This window comes from Ipomoea nil, unplaced genomic scaffold (assembly GCF_001879475.1).
Source record: "Ipomoea nil cultivar Tokyo-kokei standard unplaced genomic scaffold, Asagao_1.1 scaffold1834, whole genome shotgun sequence".
Classification (NCBI taxonomy): Eukaryota; Viridiplantae; Streptophyta; class Magnoliopsida; order Solanales; family Convolvulaceae; genus Ipomoea; species Ipomoea nil.
This window is the reverse complement of record NW_017618262.1, coordinates 1,793,091-1,817,500: the sequence shown is the minus strand read 5'-3', so window position 1 is coordinate 1,817,500 and position 24,410 is coordinate 1,793,091. Positions and strand designations below refer to the sequence as shown.

Sequence of the window (24,410 nt, the reverse complement as noted above, 5' to 3'; positions counted from 1 at the left end):
TCAAATAGTGAAGATTGAGTCTACAAATAGTTTGTGACTTTCTCAATCATTGGAGTGAAACAAGTAGTTGTGTTAGCGAAATGCTTATTGTCACTTATATTAGTGTTAATACATAGTGAAATTCATTTTTGGATTATAAGGAGAAGAGCAAGAGTATAAATTCATCCCGAATCATTAACAAAATTTCTACCCTTTTATAGTTTATATTTGTGACTAACCATCTATACTCTTTACACACTTTCACTCACATCTAAAACAAAGTTACATCCTAAAACTAGACAAGTTCAAGACCTCTCTTGCGTGAAAATCTTGTTTCCAAAATATGCATTAAAATTTATAAAATGTTTATTCAATTAATTATAGATTTTTACTTGATTTTTACATATATTACGAAGTATGTTTTTTTTGGTGAAGAAAGAGGAGCTCAGTAGCCCCAAAATTAAGAAAGCATTATTGTTGTCACACTGTTAGCATAACGAATCAGAAGGACTTCCATTTCATCAGGTGGATGAGCCAGCACCGTGGTCCTCCAAGTATAACTTTGTCTCAAATTAACTAAGAAGTCAGCACATTGATTTCCTTCGCGCAGGACACGAAGGAGCTTACAGTCATGAAACCAATCCATCAAACTTTTGTAATCCATAATCAATGTTAAAATATAAATTGGCTAAAATATATTATGTTATTGAATCTTTAAATCACACGAAACGGTTTTGTGAAATCAAAAAACCTAAAAAGATAACCAAAAGGCAAAAAAGGGGAAAGGGGATGAAGAAGAAAGAAGCAAACAAAAACCAATTCCTCCCAACTCCCAACCAAAAAAGCCCTATCCCCGTCCCCGCGTCTCCACCTTCCTCGTGCCACTGGTCCTACGCGCCATCAAAATTCCCAAGATCTACATTTTTAATTATCTATCTACATACATGTAATCAATGTAGAGTGACTTCATGATTCTCACGTCCCCTGCATCCAATTCCTCCTCCTCATTTGCCCAATTCTTGAATCCAACTCCAGTCCAGCTATTTCTTTCCTCTAATTTCTTGAAAGCCCACTCCCCTTATCACTTCAAGACTCGGTCATCAACTCATCATCTTCAAACAATATTAAAATCGGTTTCTTTATTGCAAAGAAATATTTTTTTTTTTTTAATTGAGTACCCATTTTCAAGGAACCCATGACAGAGGTCCTCCACTCTTCATCTCCTTCTTCGCCTTCTGCGTCTCCTCCCACAATTTCCACACCAACCCACACCCACACTGGGTCATTGTTTCAGGCGGGGGGTTTTGGGGAGGAAGAGGGAGAAGAGAAGGGCGGAGTTAAGGAGAGGGATCAGCTGTCTTTGTTGGCCCTTTTAGTGACTTTGTTCAGGAAGAGTTTCTGGATGGCTTGCAAAACGGATAGGGCGGAGCTTTGCGGTCCTGTTGGCGGTGACGGTGGTGGAGGAATGGAGATTGGATGGCCTACTAATGTGCGCCATGTTGCACATGTTACCTTTGATAGGTTCAATGGATTCCTGGGTTTGCCTGTGGAGTTTGAGCCTGATGTCCCCAGAAGAGCCCCTAGTGCAAGGTGCATTGTCTTATTTCTGTACCATTTTTGGGTTTTTGGTGGCTTGTGATTTAATGTTTCTTGGTACCTGTAATTCTTGAATTGGCTTGACACTTTGACTCTGGGAATTGGATCTTTATTTCATTTTCTTCATTAATTAATTTCTAATTTCAGTTTAATTGTCTTGAAGTTCTTGTCTTTTTATGGCCAAATGAGGCTTTAGCATTGTGAATGGTTGACAAATGAGTTTGTTAGGGTGGATGAAGAAAGCTAATCTCAATGCTAGGATTGCTCTAAATTTGGTTGGATCTCCGGGGTCAAATGCTGTTGAATTTTGAATAACTGAATTAAAGCTTTATATATTGTTGGATTCTGCAGTTCAGTTTTGGAACTTAGATTTATGTTGAGAAAATACCTGATGTGAATGGGAATCTGCATTCAAAGTCAAGATTTTGACCTTAAAAGTGATTGTGGATGAAACTAAATTTATTAATTCTGATTCATCATTCATGCTTTCCTTGATGCTCAAATTTTTGTGTAACTTGGAATTCATTTTTTTAATATATATTTTTCATTTACTTGCTCCTATTTATGTCTAAACATGGCTTACGTTTGCTTGTCTGTTCATGGTGTGCAGAACTCGTGCTTGTAAATTTATTCTTTTTTGTACCACAGATTCTAATTTGACCTCCCTTGGGAAAATAACTTTTTCTATTATAATTGGAAATGTCATGAGAAGATTATTGGATCTTAGCAGTCAGGTTTTTGGAATGAATCAGTATATTGATCTAATGTTTGAATTTTGTTGGACCTCTCCTAAATCCTTATTACCTTTTGTTATCTTCTGGCTCTATGACCGAAATCTGTTTCTTCTTATTTTTCATGTGCCATATTTGACTTTTCTAGAATTTTCATTTTTTCTTGCCTAATTATAGAATTCATTGGGATCATATTATCACTATTAGCTTGAAGTTGTGCTTACCAAGTACTGTTTTATAGGTTTTAAGTTTTTTTGTTTGTTTGTTTTTTTTTTTTTTCTTCAAAATTTCAATTTCTCCTTTCTTAAAGTACATAAAGTAATTGTTTCCTAATTAAATAGTTTATCATCTTTCTCATGTCCAGTTTTGGCTATAGTAAAGTCTGTTAGACAACTCAGCATAGTCTCAAATAGGCAGCCCAGAGTGTCTTCAAATGTCCAATCACCAACATGAATCGTTAAGTTTAGAATATTAACCTATCAAGACTTGAGAAAGTTGAAATGAGACTCCAACCTTTTAGAAGGTAAGAAAGTAAGGACTTTTTTGTCACTAGGGATACAAAAACATGGACCTACTATTATGGGTTTTTGTTGTTTAAAGTTGGGAGGCACTGCACAAGGCTCAAACATCATCCAGGTCTATGGAGTATGGAAGGAAGTTGTCACAACCTTATCTCAATTTAGAAAGCTTGTTTGTGAAACTTGAACCATGAACTAAGGTTAATATATGAGCATGTTATACTTGAACCATGAACTAAGGTTCATGTTTATCATTGACAATGTGGTCTTTTTTAGTTCTAATATCCATGAGTAACCGTTGCATTTCTGTGTATGTGTTAGGAATATATCGCTTGCTCTAATCATTAATCAGTATTTTACATTCTCTGACACTGCAGAGATTTTGCAGCGTCCTTGACTTTTTAATTCCATGTGCAGTGCCACTGTATTTGGAGTGTCAACAGAATCAATGCAATTGTCATTTGATTCCAGAGGGAACAGTGTTCCAACTATTCTTCTACTGATGCAAAGGCGTCTTTATGCTCAAGGGGGCCTGCAGGTACACTCGCTGTTTTTCTTGCCATGCTTACACTCACTGTAGAGTAGCAGTAAACATGTTCTTGGAAGTCATGTTTGAACTCAATTTTTTTTATCGATATTTAAGAGAACTGGCCTTGTGTTGTCAATGGTATAAATTTTTCTGGCGATTTAGGCTTGGTCGAATTTGATTATGTGCACAGGCCGAAGGGATTTTCAGAATAAATGCAGAGAATAGCCAGGAGGAATATGTAAGGGAGCAATTAAACAGAGGAGTAGTTCCAGATGGCATTGACGTACACTGTCTGGCAGGCCTTATAAAGGTTTGATATTATTGCGATTTTGTTATAATTAGAGTGATATAAATATTACCCTTCACTCGAGTAGCTAATCATATAATGAATTGGCATTTGCTAAGAACAACCTTAATGCGATGTGTTTTAGGCTTGGTTCCGTGAACTTCCAAGTGGGGTGTTGGATTCTCTTTCCCAGGAACATGTAATGGAATGTCAGTCCGAGGAGGACTGTACTACACTCGTGAGACTTCTCCCCACTACTGAAGCCGCTCTGCTCGATTGGGCCATCAACTTGATGGCTGATGTTGTCCAAGAAGAACATCTTAACAAGATGAATGCCCGCAACATAGCTATGGTATTTGCTCCTAACATGACACAGGTAACTTTGAGTAAAGAACGTGTTTTTTTCTGCAGTTTAATCAGTTATTGGTGGGGTAACCTTTCGGGTTCTTTTCTTTTTTTCTGCAGATGGCAGACCCGTTGACTGCACTAATGTATGCAGTTCAGGTGATGAACTTCTTGAAAATGCTTATTGAGAAGACATTACGAGAAAGAAAAGATTCTGTTATAGAACCAGCTTCCAACATAGAGCCATACGGTGAAGATGGTCACCAGAATCCTCCTCAGTTTATCCTGTTGAAGATCCCTACATATAACTCAGCCGAATTGTCAGAGCAGGTGTTCACCGTTGAAGATCCCTACACGGAGAGCCTTTCTGATTCTAATCCAGTTGGTAACCTCACCGATGAAGAATATCTCAGTTATACAGCTTCAACTGAGGAATCTGAAGAAACCGGCTCTTCTGAATCTCTTCTCAACACTAGCATATTAGGTCAGTCTCTAGGAACTGAAAACAAATGCAAAGGAATTAGCAATTTGAGCCGTATCAATTCCATGACAGAGCGGATTGAAGCCTGGCGATGAAGAAAACGTCACTGACTGAATTGGCAAAACGTTCCTCTCTCTGTTTGGCTGTGAAAACCGTGATTTGGTAAATGTATTTTTATCTTAGCGTCGAGTGGTTTGGTTTTAACTCGGTTACAGTTTCATGTGTATATTAACAAGAGTCTAAAACTTCTGAATGTCTCCTTCGGCTTACTCAATGTGTGATGACTTTCCTCAATGAAATATGATTGCCTATTACTTTTCTTCTAATAAGCCAAAATCAGTAATTGCCAACTTTCCAATATTCTTCATGGCCACAATGAAGTGCTATATGATTGTTGATGTGAACAGAAAACTACATTTCTTGAATAGTTGTGTGGTTATAGGCTTATGCATATTGATGATTGCTGTATAGTGAGGTTTTTCTGGGCTGCAGATAAGCCAGGATGTGTCAGTTAGAGGTTTATAATCTTCTGGTAATCACATCATTATCTTCCATGATGAGATTTTGCAGATACTTTTGACCCTTTCAATTATGGGATGTTTTAGCATATGTAACCAAGCCAGTTAACAAAGGCACAAAGCAACCAATCTCTGTATTTGCAGTTGCAAACCCAGGCTGGGGATGTCTGACTTTTCATTGAGTACTTTAATTGTGCTTTGCAAAGGTTTGATTTAAGACACTGCTTTTGGGATGTGTGTGTAAAGGGATCTTTGATACTTTTATGCCAGAAGGAATATTCAGAAACGCGTTTGGTGTATTTGTTGTTGTTATTATTATTATTATTGGGATATAGCATCTTGTATTTCTATTATAAGACTAATTTGGGTTTGGTTCAGGTTATATTCATAAAACTTGACTCTTAGAAAGGTTTGGTCCCGATGACATACACACAAAAAGTGTCAATCTTTTGACCTTGTAGTTGCATTAGTAGCTCGCTTTTTTATTCTTACTTGGTAAAGCTTGACCCTAAACCCTTTTTAACATGACATATGCATAAGGGTAAGAATAGGCCAGACCCTTATTAAGAGTTTACAATTTTACCTAATTTGGCCTAGTCTATTTAGAAAAGAGGCTAGACCTAAGCGTATTTTGAGACCTATTTAATTGAACTAAAGCTATGTTTAAAACCTAAGCTTATTTCAAGACCTATTTAATTTAACTAAATAAGTGCTATGTTTAAAACCTAATCTATAGGTCTATAGGCTTGGCGCGCGCACACACATGTTTACTAGATTACGATATATTTCACGTTTACTTAATATGTTTTTATATTTACAAAATGAAATCAATAATATGTATCAAACCCTAAAATTTAAACCTCTCATTTTCAATTTTCATACTTTCTTGTTTCTCCCTGTTTTCCTTCTAGCAGAGTAGTGAACTCATTCTTACATAGTGCATAGTAACATAGTGGAGGCAATGGAGTGAAACATTTGATTAATAACAGTTGATTTTGAGTTCTTATTTTAGTTTTTAATGTTTTTTTTTTTTAAAATTCAATTGAGCTTGGGATGCTCGTTGTCATACCTGCACACTTGTTGATTTATACATAAAGAAAATGTCAATCTTTGCAGACTTTTAAATTAATAGTCAGCTTACCAACTATCCGAAATACACCGAAAAAATTATGATAAGTCAAATGCTTGACTCTTATTTGAGAAGTCCTAAACTCTTTAACATGACATACACATACATGGACAGCTCAGTTGATTATAGGAGTGGAGTTTGAAAATAATGACCCGTGATCGAGTCTCACCAGCGACAGTGTAAGGGTAACATGTATTTTATACTATGTCGAACTCGACAGGACGTGGGGCTCTTCGGATTGAAAATTCAATTTTTTGGTAACAATCTTTTCATTACAATTACATTAGTAGGCACTTACATGCCCCAAGTTTATGGGGCCGAAGAGTATCATAGGTTAAATTGACAGGTTTTAATGAGAGTGGGGAAGAGAAGGTAAAACAAGTCTTAACAGTTTCACGTGTATAACAGAGACCACCAATTGACAGAAAGCTTAATAGCCACCCATGCTGAGAGACACTGCAATAACACACCACCCTTCTTCTTCTTCTTCTTCCTCTCTCTCTCTCTCTCTCTCTCTCTCTTCACTTTATCAGTATTCCCGTGTATATCTCTCCAGACTCCCACCCACCTCCCAACTATACTCTCAACCTCCAACACCTTACCTACTGGTGTTGTTGTTGGTTCTTAGCTCAACAGTAAAGCAAAAACAAAAAGGCAACAATGGCAGCAGCCTGTGGAAGCCTCCAACACTTGTTTGACAACCCATTGCCCGAAAATCCCACCCTTCTTGAATCCCTATCATCTTCTTTCAAACAGATTCAATCCATGAACCCCCTTCAAGATTCCTCCTTAACCGAGATTTTTGGAGAGCTACATTTCAAAGAACATCATTCCTCCTTCTCCCCTCTCCAATCCCTGTCGTCTTCTGCTCCATCTTCTTCTTTGTTCTCTGTAGATACGCATACACAGAATCCCCAGTTCGATAAGGAGAGTGACTCCACGCGTTATTATCAGCAGTACAAACATGGGGGTCATCATGAGTTCTCTTCCAAGAACTCGGATAGTTTATCATTGTGCACTGAAGGGCTTGGATTCGAGAGCTCTGGTGATATTGAGGACTTGAACGATGTGGACCATGATTTGCTAGTAAGCAAAGAAAGGCCAAGTTCCTCGAGGCATTCGCATCCAGGTGAAGTAAAAAGATCAAGACTGAGTAAAGGGCCATTCCCTCCTCCCATCTCGAGTATTGGCAGGAGTGGAAAACCCTGGGTTTGCTTCAGATCATATCGAGAAGATGGGAGGTTTATTCTCAAGGAGATAAGAATTCCCACTCAAGAGTTCTTGCGTGCATGTAGAGAAGATGGCCGTTTAAAGCTGCAACTTATTCAATCAGATGATGAAATTCCCGAGGATGAAGAAGAAGAAGAAGAAGAAGATGACCACAATGACACTGAGGATAATCAGGAAGTAAAAGATGATGATTTCCAGGCCGAGGGAAATGATAGAGAAGAAGAAAATATAAGGAATCAGCAATAAAGATGTTGGAAACAGGTAATAAAAAGCTTCCAGGCCGGGTGTTTTTTACTTTTATTCTGTAATTCCTGCTAGTTCTGCAGTTCTTCTCGATCGATTCACTCAACTTCAAGAAATGTTATGATTTTCCCTTGCATGCTTCTGTAGTAGCTGCAGTTTCGTTTCAAGTCATGATTTAGTCATCATCTCCAGATGGATTGCATATTTGCATGATATTACAATTCAGTACCTGCAGAAACAGTTAAAACTCATTATCACTAATCAAGCAAGCGAAATGGCTCTTCTGAAAGGGAAAGGGGCAAAGTGGTCTGCAATTGTTTTCTCCTATTCTCTAGGGAGGGTACAAATACTGGGAACAATAGACACATTATAATATTGCACTTGCCAAATGGCTACATTTTTTGACTTTGGTTTCTGATAAGAAAAAAACAATTGTCTCTAGGGAAGGCAAGCAGCCAAGAGAGTGGGAGAATAAGGAGGCATAAAGAGAACAAAGATCACATTTTTGTACAAGGTAGTGAAGTGAAATGATGAAAAAACCAAACAGGTGACTAGGTAAGATATCCCTTTTACAAGATAACATTTTTGTACAAGATAAGATCGACCTAGTATGAAGTAACAAGAAGCAGAGATCATAGACCCGCAGAAAAATATCCCTTTTGTTTTATTCAAGCTGAAAGAGAACCATGGTGATGATTTAGTTGTGAATATGACCCAAAAAGCACACAGATAACTCAAGATTTTTCCACCACATCTACTATAGTATCAAATTCATAAGATGAAGATTGAATAAATTAAATGAGAGAAAAAAAGGAACAAACTTTACAAATTGCATAAAAGATGCAGCTTTAGGTGGTACCACATTACCACCGCCATCTCGAGATCAAACAAAACACACCACAGAATGAGCAAGAACATACCATCATGCCGAAAGAAAAATGAGACCGGACCAAAAGTAGCAGCATAGGAGGCTGCATTATTTTAGTGCCAATGGACCAGATAAATTTGAAAGGACAGATTCTTAGAGTTGTAACTTGTAAGAGAAATCACATATTTGTGTGGCAATGCTCATCTTATCAACACGGAAATATATATATGCATCCATAAGGACCCCACAAGAAATATCTCGAATGCTAACACTGAAAGTTAAGAAATTATCATCATTCACAACCTTAATGTTCCCAAGCAAGCATCCACATCATTCACAACCTTAATAGTTTTCTGCAACGATTTGAGTTTCACAAAATGAAAATAAAGATTTTTTTTTTTTTACAATTATGATATCATCCTGTAAAAAGCTGCAGAGATCTGGAGAAGGGAAATGTGGACATGTTTTGCAACAATGGCCATGAAATATAAAAAGTGGGAAAATGGAATCTATATATTCTGCACAATTGCTGGAGGATGATAAGGGGAATTTTGGGGTTATGGACCACTATGTACAGCACCACTAAGGCACTAATAAACCAAAATATGAAATATGCATTACACCTATCAGAGTCATACCACATTATAGCCCAAGGTTCAAATGTAAGATGCTCTACTTGGGATTCATATTATAATCTAAAATGCTCCTAAAGTGATTGACATGTAAACAGTCATAAGATTGGACCAATGTCACTCAACTAGGCTATAGCCAAACCAATCAATTAGTTAGTTTAACTCATGACCTTATAAACCATAATCATGAAACATTATCTTTCTTGTTTCCATGGTGTCAGAATTACAACATGCTCTAGTCCTGCCATCGTTGAGTCATCGTGATTTAGTGTGGGGCCCGGGTGAGGGGTTTCACACCCAAGAAGTATAATTATATTTATATAGGAATCATGGGTCCTTGCAAACCAATAATCAACTACCTTCCAATATGAATTGAAGTTCATGGAAACAAGAAAAAGAAAAGGGAAATATGAAGAGAGAGAGAAAAGAATCAAACTTTGAGATATTATTACAAATAAAAAGAGTTACTGTTACATTTTAAGTTTCACCCTTCAATCAAAAACTTACAATCGTACAGAGAGAGAGTGCATAGGGCAGAGCAAAGCGAAAGCGATGGTGAGGCTCAGGCAAGAAGGAGCTCCATGTGCGACTGATTTTCTTGATCAATGACGTCAAGGAAGATGGGGTCCACCGTCACGTGGCTGTCGACGTGGACCTTGAAGCGGTGGTCCCACCACAGCAGCTTAGCGGCGCCCTCGATATCCACAGCGGCGTCGAGCACCATCTCGCGGCGGGCGACGTCGGCCAGGAAGTTCTTGGCGTGGTGGGCCAGCTCCAGCCCGCTAAGACGACCAGGGAGGCGTATCATCTGGCAGGAGCGGGGCGGCTGGGCGCCGGCCTGGACGCGGGCGGAGCCGAGGAAGGAGCCGGCGTAGAAGATGGACATCTGGGCGGGGGAGTATTCGATGGAGGCGATGTTGGGGTTGGTGACGTGGACGGTGAGGATGACGTCGGCGTCGAGGACTGGAAAGTTGAGCTTGAAGGAGGTGAGGTCGATGGAGATGAGGTGGAAGGTTGGGTCCCGTGGCTTGGATGAAAATAGAGCCGCCGTAGCGGTGGCGGCCGCGGCGCCAACCAGGGCGGATCTCCAACTCCAGCCACCGTTCCTTTTGCTGACGCTATTGTCACTGCTGCTCATTGAACCGAACCGAGTCGAGTCGAGTCGATGGAATTGCAGTTGCGGAGGGAGGACGAGAAAATGGGAGAAATCACGCAAAATTCTTGCCACTCCGGTTCACACACAGATAGGATGTGAACCGGGCCGGGGTAGGGCGCTTGGTTTTGTATTCAACCTGTCTGGTTGTCGGGTTTAGACTTTAGAGCAGTCAAAACGCAATTGTTATACCAGGGACCATGATTCATATTATATTGTTACTCAATTGAAGATATATCACTTGATAATTACAGACACATAACATGATAATTATATACGCATATAAACAGTTAGATGCAGATACATAATTTGGGCATGATTTTGACTTCGTTCTTCTTTTATTTAATTTCCTATCCATGAGATCTAAGTGTTAAAATAATGCACCTTATTTATAAAATTTATGCACCTTAAGTATTAAAATGACGCATCTTTAGTGTTAAAATGACGCACCTTAAGCTTTCAAACAATACGCAAAATTACCATAATGTCACCAATTTTTTTTTTTTAATTTATCTTCATTCCGGGCCATTGATTTTGACAAGATCAATGACTATGATTAATCCGTATGTTTCACATGGGAGAGCTTTTGATCCCTTGTCTACACACACGTGCACACACACAAATTTGGTCATTGTTAATTGAAAATTAGACCGGATGACCAAGCTAAGTGTGACAAGGTTTTAAAAGTTGTAGAATAAAATGTGAAAAATTAATAATTGGGAACCAAATATGAAAATGGTCAAATAGTCGTGAGACCAAAAGTGGAAAAAAAAAAAAAAAACTCTTCTAAAAAACAACTTTTTAAATAAAGAAGTTAATTCATTAATCATAGACTGAAACATTTACAATAAAGATCGATGAAATGGTTAAACATTTCTTACAGTCAGACATAGAAACAAGTTCCGTAGCAATAATGCTAAAGAAAACTTGATTCACAGACTTTTTCACAAATTTGAAACTGAATTCTTTGGAAGAACTTAAAACTTCTTTAATGATTTGGTCAAACGTACCCAAGACTAACAGTGCTTGAATAGTCTTGCACACCACCTGAGTATCTATTTCCATTCTTCTATCCATTGACAATATCTCCATCGGGCTGAAATGCATATCATAGTTTAGAGGAGTCTCTTTTTCATTGTCATGTTTGTCACCCAATATGAGATTCACATTCGCCATGACTAGTTATATCGTTTCACGTTTAATGAAAAAAAACTCGCCAAGTAAGCGAGATGAAGTAACTCGTCAAAACAACTAGAAAAAAAAATACAAAAACGGCAAATAAAATTAAACCAGTAAAATAAAGGAAAATAACCGTGCGAATGCGGAGAATGAAAGAAAAAATGGTGAAGGCAGAGAAGACAATGAAGGTGGACGATGTCGACGCCGCCTTCGATTTACTTGCTTCACGGAGGCGGCGACCGTGTAGGAAGTTGAGTAGTCAAAAAACATAGACGAGAGAGAATTAGGGTTGACCTAAATCTGAGTTGGTTTAATTAAAAGTGTTTTTGTTCAATAAATTTAAAAATAAAAAACATTTTTCAACAAAATAAAACATAATTACTTCTAACTATTGATTTTGTCCTAACTTTTATTTTCAATGCATTTCCACGAACACTTGTCATAATGGTGGATATTGTGCTTTTTGAAATAAAAAAAATGGATTAACAAGATGGGGTACGGTTAGGGTGTGTGATGTGATAAGAAATTATGCTGGATATTTTGTTGCTGCAAAAATGCATCCCTTGGAAGGGGAAGTTCACGATATGATTATGGAAGCTGAAGTGTGAGTAATTGAGTATTAGAGAAGCACTCTCATGGATTAAGGAGATGGTATGACAATTTATTCATGTTGATTCCATGCAAAATAGGTCATCCATCAGCTATTTTCTTTTCGTTAAGCGTTCCACGAATTGAATGTAATAGCTCATGTATTAGTTAAGGTGGTGTTTTCCTTGTCTGAATTATATCTAACCTAACTATCCATAATATCTGCTCTTAGGATGAGACTCATCAAACCGTGATCTTTCATTTAAAATGGTAACAATGTTATTTTCAGACCGCAATAGATACGATGATTAAATCAGTCTCATTCTTATTTTCACAAATTGATACTAGTACAACAAGTAAAAGAAATTATAGTTCACTTCTTTCACTCTTTTTTTTTTTAAAAAAAAAATAAATAAATAATAATAATAATAATCATAAGAAGAGAGTTAAAAAATAAAAATAAAAAAAATACATGCAATACTACTCCAAACTGGCATAGAGCTAGAACAATTGCCAAGGTCAGCACAGGCTTATGGCAAAAGTCTATGTTGCGACCAAATATAATATTATATTTATAATAAAAGAGCTTTTGAAAAAACATTCATATTGGTTGAGAATTGAAATGAGTGATCGGGAGTTTTTTAAAAATATTTTAAATTTTAATATATTAATACCTCTCTCATTAAATTCTTTTTGAAAAACTTATAATTTTTTTTACAAATAAAATAATGTATAACAATATATCATTAAAAAAGGTTAATTGATATTTTTAAATGATGAAACCTATATTGATATTAAAAAAAAATAATTAATCTTCAATTATATTAAGTACTGTTATAATTAAGGAAAATATTTGGTGTACTCCCATTTTATACTCCCAACTTGTACTCACTCTCACATGTTTTTGATGTAGACACTTTTCTGTGGACCCACATGATGAAAATAACCAATTGCCACCTCAGGGAGTAAAAATGAGGGAGTAGAATTTGGGAGTTCGTAGTAGAACTTTATAATTAAATGTATGTTAATTAATTAAGTTACTATTATATATTCATTACTATAGATTCTTTAAGTTATTACAAAATTTATAATAATCCATTCCCTCTAATTATAAAGTATATTCAAATTTGCGTCTTTCATTCTAAGAGTGAGAATTATTCAAATTTGTGAACATAAATACCTTAAACAACTATTGTCATTAAAGTCAAAGATCTTGTTTCAAGTAACATAACTGTAATTCTTTCAAATAGATTCGAATCTCAGTAGCAACAGTGACTCGTGAGTATGATAATTACATATCCGAGCATGTTTGGGGATTACACTAGTTGTTATACTATATTATATTTTGCAGTCAAGATTTACAAATTCAGTGTATCTATCCATGCTCATATATACTTACACGAACGCACGTATTGTACTAAGAAAGCTCCCCTGTAATGGAGGAGCATATCTGCATATGTATGATCGTGCAGTGCATACCATGAGTATGGTTTCGACTCATACTATATAACTCAGGCGACACACTATTTCTTCCATCCCCATTCCAACACGTACGATAGATCGGAAGTTCAAAAATGTCGAAGGCGACAGCAGCTTTCACAGTCGTGGTCGCCGGCTTGGTGTTCGCCGCTCTTTCCGGCCACTGTCACGGCCAGTTGCAGGCCGGATTCTACAACGGAAAATGCGGTAACAATGACGTCGAGGGTATTGTTAGGGGCGTCGTGAAATCTTGGTACAAGAATGATACAACCATCACCGCCGCTCTCCTCCGCATGCAGTTCCATGACTGCTTTGTTAGAGTATGTAGGAAAACTATATATATATATATAGTTGCTTAATTAACTAGCTATCTATCCTTAACATTGGTGATTAAAATTGAAGGATGTGCTCATCTGAACTAAAATGTTAAACTGATAGTTAGACTGCACATTTATGTTTATATATTATATGTTTAACCATTAATGTATTATTTATATATATATATATGATCATAACTATGCACATTTTGATTAGGGGTGTGATGCATCGATTCTTCTGGATGGAAGTGAAAGTGAGAAAACAGCAATCCCAAATCTAAGTGTCAGGGGCTATGACCTTATTGATGCAATCAAAGAGGCTGTAGAAAAGGCTTGTACCCAAGTGGTTTCTTGCGCTGATATTATAGTCATGGCTACCAGAGATGCAGTTTCTTTGGTAACATTCTATTCTATTCTATTCATCAAACTTGTTGAATCATTAATTTTCTGGAACCTAGCTAGCTTAGCTTCATTTAATGTGCTATATAATTCTGTGTTGAATTTGTAGAGTGGAGGAACGCCATACATTGTGCAAACAGGACGTAAGGATGGAAAGGTGTCTCTTGCTTCCAATGTCGATCTCCCCAAGCCTACAATCTCAGTGGTAGATTCTGTCAAAGCCTTTGCAAAGAAGGGACTTAACACGGTAGACATGGTGTATCTTCTAGGTAAGTACATATCTGGACGTTTTATATGTACTAGAAGATAAAAGGTGTTGGACGGAACAAAGCTGAACATAGTGAAGTCCAACACATATCCAGGTTACGTTTTTCCTCTTTTGTTGCCTGAGGTGGAGTGGGTGGGGGCACGGCCCCTGCGGTACAATATATAGATAATTTAGTACATGTACCTTTTGGGATTACATCAATACTTTTGGCTGCGTAACGCGGAGTGGGAGGGGCAGGGGCCCTGCCCCTGCTACAGGGCAATTCAGTGTTGTTGAGCATATAACTATTAATGTACAATCTAACTATCAAATGGAGCACATGCTTCAATTTGGTATTAGAGCCCGACCAAAGGTCATGGGTTCACACACTTCAATTAGTGTTGCATATAAATATGATGTTTGTAGTTCTAAATGTTCTACTATCACTCTAGTGAGTGTAAACACATTATCGAACCACATAAATCTTGTAAACACATTATCGAAACACATTACTAATTATGTATGGGCATATCTTTGTTTGATACTAAATTGAAGTATGTGTTTTGGCTGCTGGACAGGTGGTCATACAGTTGGAGTTGCCCATTGCTCGGTGTTCAAAGACAGGCTTTACAATTTCGAGAACACAGGCAGACCGGACCCAAGCATGAACCTAGGACTGTTGTTTTTCTTAAGGCTCAAGTGTCCCAAAGGTTCCACCTTTGACAACACTGCAAATCTGGACCAGTTGACTCCAAAGCGCGTTGATAATTCTTTTTACCAGCAGCTGTTACTGCGCAATGGGGTGCTCCAATTTGACCAACAGATGGCGTTGGATTCCTTAACCAGGGACACCGTGAAAGCCATAGCTTGGGCGCCGTTGATGTCCTCACCGGAAGTTATGGAGAGATAAGGAAATCCTGCCGGCTGGTCAACACTTAATTAAATCAGAGAGAGATGAAAGAGCAATATTGTCTTAACGTTTCTTTTCTCTTTTCCCATTCTTGTTTATCTTCAAATATCTTCATTTCTGCTTTATATGCATTATTTGAGATTCTGTATCTGCTCTTTGAGATGTAAAATTTTCCCATTTTATCAATCATCCCTATATTGACGAGATATAAGATACAGTTTATGGTACCCATATACTACATATACATACTCAAAATGATCCCAAAGTTATCAGAACTGAATAACATGATATATATTGATGATATGCATACTCATCATGGTTACGTACACATTATTATATATCTTATTGACAGCAATTCTAAAGACTTATTGTTAACATACACAGAAAAAACTAATTAAGCCGAAGAAATCTGAAGTTTTAGTGAGAGAAATTAAATCCGCAGGTTAATTTAATGTGCAAAACCAGCCTTGATCTTGTGAATGGTGGAAACATCAGTCTTGAAAGACTTGGCAAGAACCTCGTCATCCACGCCTGTCGCAAACAACGTTGTCGGAAGCGACACAGTTCCGGCACTGGCGCTACCAAACGCGGATATGGCGGTGGCGGATTGATTGGCGTAAGCATTATACTGATAATGAACAAGCCCTTTAGGGAAAACGAACATGTCGCCGATCACAAGAGTCTGGGTGTACAGTTTATTGGTACTATCAACCAGCCCGACTTCGAGGCAGCCGTCGGCCACCAGCAATAGCTCCGCCGCGCGAGGGTGGGTGTGCGGCGGGTTAACGCTCCCGCCAGCGGGGTACTGAAGCACGGCGTACGACACGCTCTGCCCGTCCAGCGCCGCCATCTCCGCCTTGCTAACTTTGGTCACCGTGAATTTCTCGACAGTTCTGGCGAATATTCCGCGTATTCCGGTGTACGTGAAGAAACTCCCGTCTATTTCGCCGGCGCTCATGTTCGCCGGGACGATGAAATCGGATAAGATGTCGGGATCGCTCGCTGTCGCGGTCTGAGAAAGAGCAACGACGACAACTGCAACAACAAGGAACGACCACACCGCATTATTTGCCATTGAGATCGATCGATCGATATATAATTTGTTTAATTTAAGGATAGATGATGATTGAAAAGGAAAGAAAGAGTACGTATGAATTTATAAGGAAGGGAAGCTAAGAATAACGGATTTTGCAGATAAATTAAACTACCAAAAGTTTGTGCTTCGGTTGATGTTAACAAAGCAGTGCCTGCAAACAATATAATGTTGAATATATCGTTGATCATATTCTATGAATATAATGCATAATGTTGGCATAATTCCTTAGATGTTATCAGTCATGCATTAATGCATAGCTGGGAAAAAAGCAACTTATTAAAGAGGCAGATCAGAAGATTCGCCTACTCAGCTTTTTAAACTACTCATTAGATTAGCCCATCTAGTAACTATATATCTTTGAGAAATCATAAACCACCCACCGATAAACTTCAGTAACTATCAGTCCTGTCTTCTCCTATATCCGCAACTTTTACCACCCACAGATAAACTTCAAGATTCAAGTAGTAATATCTCCATCAACACAAATTTAAGTCAGACTTCTATTGATATGACGGAGATTTGCAACAATATTGATACTTCATCATGGGATGCTAGATCATGATTATGTTAATAGTTTCATTTCAAAATGTTAAATTTTAATATGTTAACAAACCAATTTAAATTTAAAACTATTTAAATTTTATTAAGATGTCATTTTTAATCTTTTTACATTTATCAATTTATCAAAAAACTAATTTTACCACACGCTTTTAAACATAACATACAACTAGCTTAGCAGCTCTTCGATTTTCAACTTCTAGCTTCTAACTTTTCAGCTTTCAGCTAGGTTTGCCAAACATAGACATAATCAACTATCAACTAACAGCTAATTTACCAAACATCTTTCTACAATCAGCTAATACTATTAACTAGTCAAACTCACTAACCAAATTAGCTAACTATATATTTACCAAACACCCCCAATATATTTTCCTATCGAATTGTATTTTAAGAATGTAATAATTCTGATATGTTGTTTAGGAAGACGATTTGGACCGGATCTAAGGAGGATTTTCGGTATGGATTTGCAAGGGATTTTATTGCTTTGAGTTCTCTTTTGCATTCTTGTTACTTATACTTTTACCTGATCCATTTTGTCCGAGCAGTTGTGTTGGCCAACCAACAACTAGTCAAAGGTTATAAAACTAACACATGCATAGAATTCTCCAACATTGTAATTATATTGCATTATAACAAATTGTTAAATTTAATTACCAATTGTTTCAAACTATTTGTTTTTTATATTTTTCATTGTTCACCAAGCAAACAAATACATACATAAAACAAGATAGCCACCTAGTAGTTCCCAATTGCAACAATTGGTTGCAGTCTGGATAACAGCATAATTCTACCCGCCATTTTTGAACCCAGACCACTACTATATTAGGCTTTAGGCTATAAAAGTCTGCCCATCCCATCCAGTTTATTCCCATATATAGCAAAACAAACCTCAAAAAACTAAAAACATTTGTTATATATATATATCAATCATGGCAATCAACTTTATATTTTTAGCCACGGTTGCAGTCTTGCTGGGCATTCTACACCTCACATCCGCCGGCGACCCTGATATCCTGACGGACTTCGTGCTGCCGCCCGGCGTCCCGTCAGCCGATCCAAATTTCTTTACATACACCGGCTTTCGATCCCTGGTATCAGCGCCGCCACCCGCCGCCTTCAAGGTGACAAAAGCCAGCATGGCGGAGTTCGCCGCCCTGAACGGGCAGAGCGTCTCTTATGCCGTCCTGCAGTACCCCGGCGGCGGGAGCGTGAACCCACTGCACACTCACCCGCGCGCGTCGGAGCTGCTCTTCCTCACCATCGGCACGCTGGAAGTGGGATTCATTGATACGACTAACAAGCTGTTCACCCAGACGCTGCAGACGGGGGACTTGTTCATTTTCCCCAAGGGGCTTGTTCATTTCCAGTACAACGCCGACGCTGAGAAAGTCGCCGTCGCTGTCTCCGCCTTCGGCAGTGCAAACGCCGGCACGGTTTCGATTCCGAACACGGTGTTTAATAGCAGCATTGATGACGCCATCTTGGCCAAGTCTTTCAAGACTGACGTTGATACCATTCAGAAACTCAAGGCTGGCCTTGCACCAAAGCGTTAACCGCTAGCTTGTCCTTAATATAATGCTATATATATCATACAAATAATATAATTATTCTCCGTTTATTTTTATATTTTCAATTGTTACAGCAAAGAATAACTGCCCTTATAAATTAGGAGGATTGTGCCATTATACACACACACACACATATATATATATATGATAAGATGAATATTTTCTCCAAAGTGAGGGGTTCCTTGTGTGCAGTGAGCACAGGTCTAACCTCTGTGGTTCATGTTCAGTTGAGTTACCATGATTTACATCCTCCCAAATGTTCTGTCGGGTCAGATCGGGGTATGTGTAGCCCTTAGGGTTGGGGTTCGGCCTTTTGGGAGAAGATGGATATTTTCTGGTTATAATTTGATTAATTAACCACTTTATAATCAAAAGTCCAGTCAAATAAAATGGAAATTAAAGAAGGTAAAAATTTGATTAATTAACCACTTTATAGTTTCAAGGCTTGAAGGCCAGGTGATCCTTATTATATTATTGGTTTGTGTTGATAAAGAAATTTAACAAATTTTATATGCTGCTAGGTGGCTAATTAAATCATGATCAGATCTGTAAGAAATTTGTCTTTTTAGTGAGAAAAGTAAACACCTAATAAATACCTAATTAAGTTATGTAAAATCATATACAGTTCACGTATATATATATATATATATATATATATATATATATATATATATATATATATAACTTTCAAGTCGATCTTGTTGTGAATTCTACTAAAAGTATGTTTGCACTCTTTCTTGTCCCTTCACTGCCGACATGATATGATGGGGACAAGCTTGGATTTGTGGATGCAATTCAAAACCGAAATTCAATTGGGTTGTAAAATAAATGATTAGGCAAAAACTTGTGAGTTTTGGATGAGATCAAAATTAAATGTAATATTTATACTGAAAAATATAGTTAAGGAATAAAATGTTTATTACTTATATAGGAAAGTGTTATACTTTTAAAGAAAAATGTGAGCATGATCAATAGTAAGGAATAAATTTTACAATTATTATATAACTTAGATATGAAAAGTGTAATTTTTTCTAGATACGGAGAACAACCTTTTATCATCCGCACTAAATTAAGGTATACCCCATAAGTTTCCCTTCTGACTTTGGGCACTACATTTAAAGAATGCAGGTTATGGCTATCCAGAATTCGTACCCTATATAAAGTTTTGGAAGTGTATTATTAGTCCCACTATGGAGATATTGTAGACGTAGTCAATTGCCCGACAGTTTTGTGGGCCTTTTGCGATTATTCCATCTGGCATGAGCATCAAAGGCAAATTATGTTGTGCAATTGTGTCTATCTTACAAGATGGACACAGTTCTAAAACTGTTCATAATTATGAATATATAGTTCAAAAATTATGAATATATAGTTTTATAATTATGAACATAGATTTCTGTAATTGTGAATATAAAATTCAATAGTTATGAATATGAAATTCAAAAATTATGAATATATAGCTTTATAATTATGAATATATAGTTCAGTAATTATGAACATAAAATCGTGTCCACCTTGCAAGGTAGACACGATTCCAGCATAACGATTGGGCATCAAATATACGGAGTATAAATTAAACCTGTCATTTGCTACAATCGTTATGCGGTGGAACCGTGTCCACCTTGCAAGGTGGACACGGTTCTATTTCATAATTATTAAACTATATGTTCACAATTATAAAGCTATATATTGATAATTTTTGAATTTCATATTCACAATTATTAAATCTCTATATTCATAATTACATAACTATATGTTCATAATTTTTGAACTATATATTCACAATTATGAACAGTTTTGGAACCGTGTCCACCTCCACAGCATAATTTGCCCATTTGCTATACATGGGCTGATGTGGCCTAGGATCTGCCCAGGAAAAAAAAAAAAAAAAAAAAAAAAAAAAGAAGACTGCAATTAATTCCTAATTCTGACTCACAATCTTGATAGCAAAAATTCGATCAAGAATTTGGGTGCATTGACTTACTAGTAGACTAGCTAGTTACAAATTTCTTTGGCAGGGATTTGGACACCTGCCAATAAGATGATGATTCTTTGTTTCTAATTTGCCAGGGTATCTGGTTTTTGTATATGGTTTTGGAGGAATTGTGGAGTTCATGATAATTGTTTCCAGTGACCAAGACATTATGAAGAAGGTGAGTGAAATGTGGTATATATCCTGAATAATTTTAAGAGAAGAATGAATTATGATATCCTAATATGATGAGATACGCCCTAGACTCATTTTTGTTAAGGTGAATGTAGATTAAAGTACTAAATAACACATGCGGATCGTGTCACTGCAGAGGGCTTGCTAAAGAATAACCGCATTAGCATGAAGAATGTATATGTTGGTTGATATTGTCAACATTGCTAAATTGATCTAAATTAATATAATTTTTGAGTAATTTCGTTTTCTCATATATTACAAAAAAAAAATAAAAAAATTCCAATTTGATAATAAGCATAAGTGCCCCATGTTGAGAAAAAAAAGTCAAAATTTTGATTGCGTGCACAGATATTGTTGGTTGGATTTGTCAAAGCATTTGTGTTTGTAGATATGGAATATAAATATATAATGATACTTCCAACTACTTTTTCCTCCCGAGTTAATATTTCGAAATATTTGAATTTTGACATTTGGTAATGTAATGATTCAGTAGGTAGTATTTGGGAGAAGATCAGATATCAAAATTCGAACATCGATAACGGTAATACGTGTGGAAATTATGTTTAAAGTGGACAGATCTTTTGTGCGTATCAGCATTTGATCTTGACCCTGTATGCTGAGTCATTGAGTCATCATGATTTACATTATTAATGCTCTATCGAGTCGAGGTGTGGAGAACTCTTTAGAATTAGAGATTCAATCTTTTGAGAGAAGAAATAATAACCCCAACACAATGATGGATATGATCATTAGTGGATGCATGTATGTTAGAAGCTGCATGTGCTGGTGAGGCATAGGCATATATAAATGAGTTATTTGGCCGTTATTTTAAACAAATACGGAGTAATAATATGTGTCTTTCAACGGTACAGTACGTCCCAGTACACTTTGAAAACAAATTAAATAAATTGAAATGTCTTAATTGAAGCTAGCTGGCAACCTTAATTGGATAATGTATAGTATGTACAATGTTATGTTTCGATTTCGATCTACACATGCTAAAAATACAATAAAATAAATATGTAATTGCAATGTAAATGATCTGATTTCTTGAACTAAAATAGTGAAGTTTGGCTAAAGTGACATGAAATAACTTTTTCAATTGGGAGGTTATGTATTCGAGTTTTGATAAGGACAATAATATTGACTTTTTGTGATTCAGTAAATTGAGAAAATAATTATGAACAGATACTCAAAAAGAATATCAGAGTGAGACAAAATAAATATATTACTCCGTATATAATATTCCCAATCATTCGAATAGCATCTAATAACCTTTGTTGAAGGGCTTTATTTTATGCTAATTGTATTTTTCGAATAGCATCTAATAACCTTTGTTGAAAGGCTTTATTTTATGTTAATTGTATTTTTAAAAATGAGTTAATTCTATTTTTGGTCTTAAACTTATAAATGTTATTCTACTTTTAGTCTTTTTTTTTTTTTTTTTTTTTAAGAACATTTTCAGTTGGTCCTAATATTATTGTGAGATGATAATTTTTTTTGTTTCCTATCAACAAATATGTTTAATGACATTAAATACGAGAGCATTTTGATTTTTTTTTTTATAATACAAAGTGGGTTCACCCGCTATATTTATTTATTAATTTTTATGAAAAAATCTCTAATTCACGAGTTAGAGTACTCTATGTCGTCTCTATCTTCTTCAGGTACAATTTGCGCCTCCACAGAACAATGGTAGATGATAGAACACAACTTGAAGAAATCCAAGATGATGAAATGCTTTCATATATAAATATAGTGGTTCAGCCCATTTTGTATTAAAAAGATCAAAATACCCTCGTATTTAATGTCATTTAAACATATTTGTTGACAGAGAACCAAAATAGTGATGCTACAATAATCACTACAAGAATTAAGACATTTAGTGCCAAATTTTTTGTGACACTTCGTAATTTAGCCACAAATAATACCCTTTTTATGACTAAAAAATAGTTCAACACTATTGCTTATGATAAGTGTGACAACTATTTTTTTGGTCACAAATAGTATGGTAATTGTGACAACTAAGTATTTGTTACAAATAAGTTGTCACTATTACTAGAATGATAGTGTCGTAATCTATGTTGTCACTAAATGTATGTGTGTTTTGGCGGCATTATAATTATAGTGGGAACATAAGTAATTGTGACAAAATATAGTGTGACACACAAATTTTAGTACTTTTTGTGACAAATAGTTGTTGGTCACTCTGTTTTATATATCTGTGTCAACTCTTTTTTGTCAATAAAAATGCAATTAGAAATGAGATACGATTGTGAGAAATATTTAATTTGTGACGCTCTATTATTTCTTAACAAAAATTACTAAATTGTAACAATAATTGTGTTGAATTCAAGTTTTGTCACTAATGTTATAACAATTGTAACGAGTAATTATTTGTTACAATGACTTTATCACTATAATTAAATAGAATAATATTTGTGTGAAGTTATGCTGTAATTATTGTTTGCCACTAAAATTGCATTCAAGTTGGTGCTAAAGTAATTTGTTGTGAACTAAATATTAAATATTATGATCAATTAAAATGCAACTAGTTAGTGACTCTTAAAATAAATGTAATTGTGAAAATTAAATACATTTTATTTTTTTGAGAATAATTTTCTTTTTGTGACATATAAGTTCATTATCATTTACGGAAGCTATCTAACAAACAATTCCACAAGTCAAATTGTTTCCATTCATTTTAATACAAATGTTAAAAAGCTCATACTTAAACTAATTGGCTTTAAGAAGGATATGACAACAGATAACCAAAGAACTCCAAGGTTAAGCGTGCTTGACTAACAAGATGGTTAAGCGTGCTTGACTAACAAGATGGGTGACCTACTGGGAAGTAAGCATAGTTCAATGCTAAAATCTATCAATTGGTATTAGAGTTGAGGTCATAGGTCCGAATCGATCAAAATAGGCTAGGCCTAGGTCGAGCCATGTCTAGTCCCGGGGCAGGGTGGGGGTCGACCGAGTTGGCCTCGAGTTCAGCCTAATTTATTGAAAAATAAGTACATTTATTGTGACTAAAGTGTTGTCACTATATCAATTTTTTGTAATAAAATATTTGGTCTCAAATTATACATTTATTGTGACAACTATCGTTATCACTCAAATATTAGTTTTAGTGTAAGTAAATATTGTCACAAAAGTAGTGAGTAATTGTGACAACTTTTCAAAAGTCGTCACTACTACAATAGTGACGGAGGATATAGTGACGACTTCAAAAATTGGTCACTAATTTCAATAGTGACCAAAATTGATAGTTTCGGTGACAACTTCTGTTGTCATTAAATGTAAAATTTCTTATAGTGAATACTAAGACTAACATGAATGTTTTGAAAGAAAAAAAAAAATTAAAAGTAAAATACATGACACGTATAAATATATGACCAAAACTGGAATTAACTCTTTAAAAAATCACCGACTTCATCCCGATATATATTGTGGTTCAATAATTATTAAATTAAAGTATTGGTTGAACAGTAGTTCATGGTAGCTCCAACTAACTCTCTAAGCTTCAGCTGTTGGATCTGCTCATCAGTAATTAAATCTGAACCTACTGTCTGTCAGTATGGAGATGGTGGTTGGGTGCTCTATAAATGTTTTTTCCTACAAATATATGTATGAAACCTAGTTCACAACCTTATCT

General features: G+C 36.1%; 5 protein-coding genes and 1 pseudogene across 5 annotated transcripts; 4 read left to right on the top strand and 2 right to left on the bottom strand.

Annotated features, from left to right (window-relative positions):
* Positions 1-758: 758 nt before the first annotated feature.
* On the top strand, positions 759-4,779 carry LOC109192899 (rho GTPase-activating protein 5-like). Its single transcript, XM_019343608.1, has 5 exons — positions 759-1,569; positions 3,242-3,362; positions 3,544-3,663; positions 3,785-4,015; positions 4,105-4,779. The coding sequence occupies exons 1-5, from the start codon at positions 1,175-1,177 to the stop codon at positions 4,558-4,560; spliced, it is 1,323 nt and encodes a 440-aa protein (XP_019199153.1). The 5' UTR covers positions 759-1,174; the 3' UTR covers positions 4,561-4,779.
* Positions 4,780-6,772: 1,993 nt separating this feature from the next.
* LOC109192830 (protein FANTASTIC FOUR 4) lies at positions 6,773-7,588 on the top strand. The gene has a single exon (XM_019343532.1). It carries the CDS (start codon positions 6,773-6,775, stop codon positions 7,586-7,588), a length of 816 nt encoding a protein of 271 aa, XP_019199077.1.
* A 1,919-nt stretch (positions 7,589-9,507) lies between these two features.
* Positions 9,508-10,403, bottom strand: LOC109192908. The gene has a single exon (XM_019343619.1). The coding sequence runs from the start codon at positions 10,221-10,223 to the stop codon at positions 9,648-9,650; it is 576 nt and encodes a 191-aa protein (XP_019199164.1). The 5' UTR covers positions 10,224-10,403; the 3' UTR covers positions 9,508-9,647.
* Positions 10,404-13,579: 3,176 nt separating this feature from the next.
* On the top strand, positions 13,580-15,552 carry LOC109192902 (annotated as a pseudogene).
* A 187-nt stretch (positions 15,553-15,739) lies between these two features.
* Positions 15,740-16,445, bottom strand: LOC109192906 (germin-like protein 9-3). The gene has a single exon (XM_019343617.1). It carries the CDS (start codon positions 16,430-16,432, stop codon positions 15,806-15,808), a length of 627 nt encoding a protein of 208 aa, XP_019199162.1. The 5' UTR covers positions 16,433-16,445; the 3' UTR covers positions 15,740-15,805.
* Positions 16,446-17,900: 1,455 nt separating this feature from the next.
* Positions 17,901-18,661, top strand: LOC109192907 (germin-like protein 9-3). Its single transcript, XM_019343618.1, has one exon. It carries the CDS (start codon positions 17,944-17,946, stop codon positions 18,565-18,567), a length of 624 nt encoding a protein of 207 aa, XP_019199163.1. The 5' UTR covers positions 17,901-17,943; the 3' UTR covers positions 18,568-18,661.
* Positions 18,662-24,410: the final 5,749 nt, after the last annotated feature.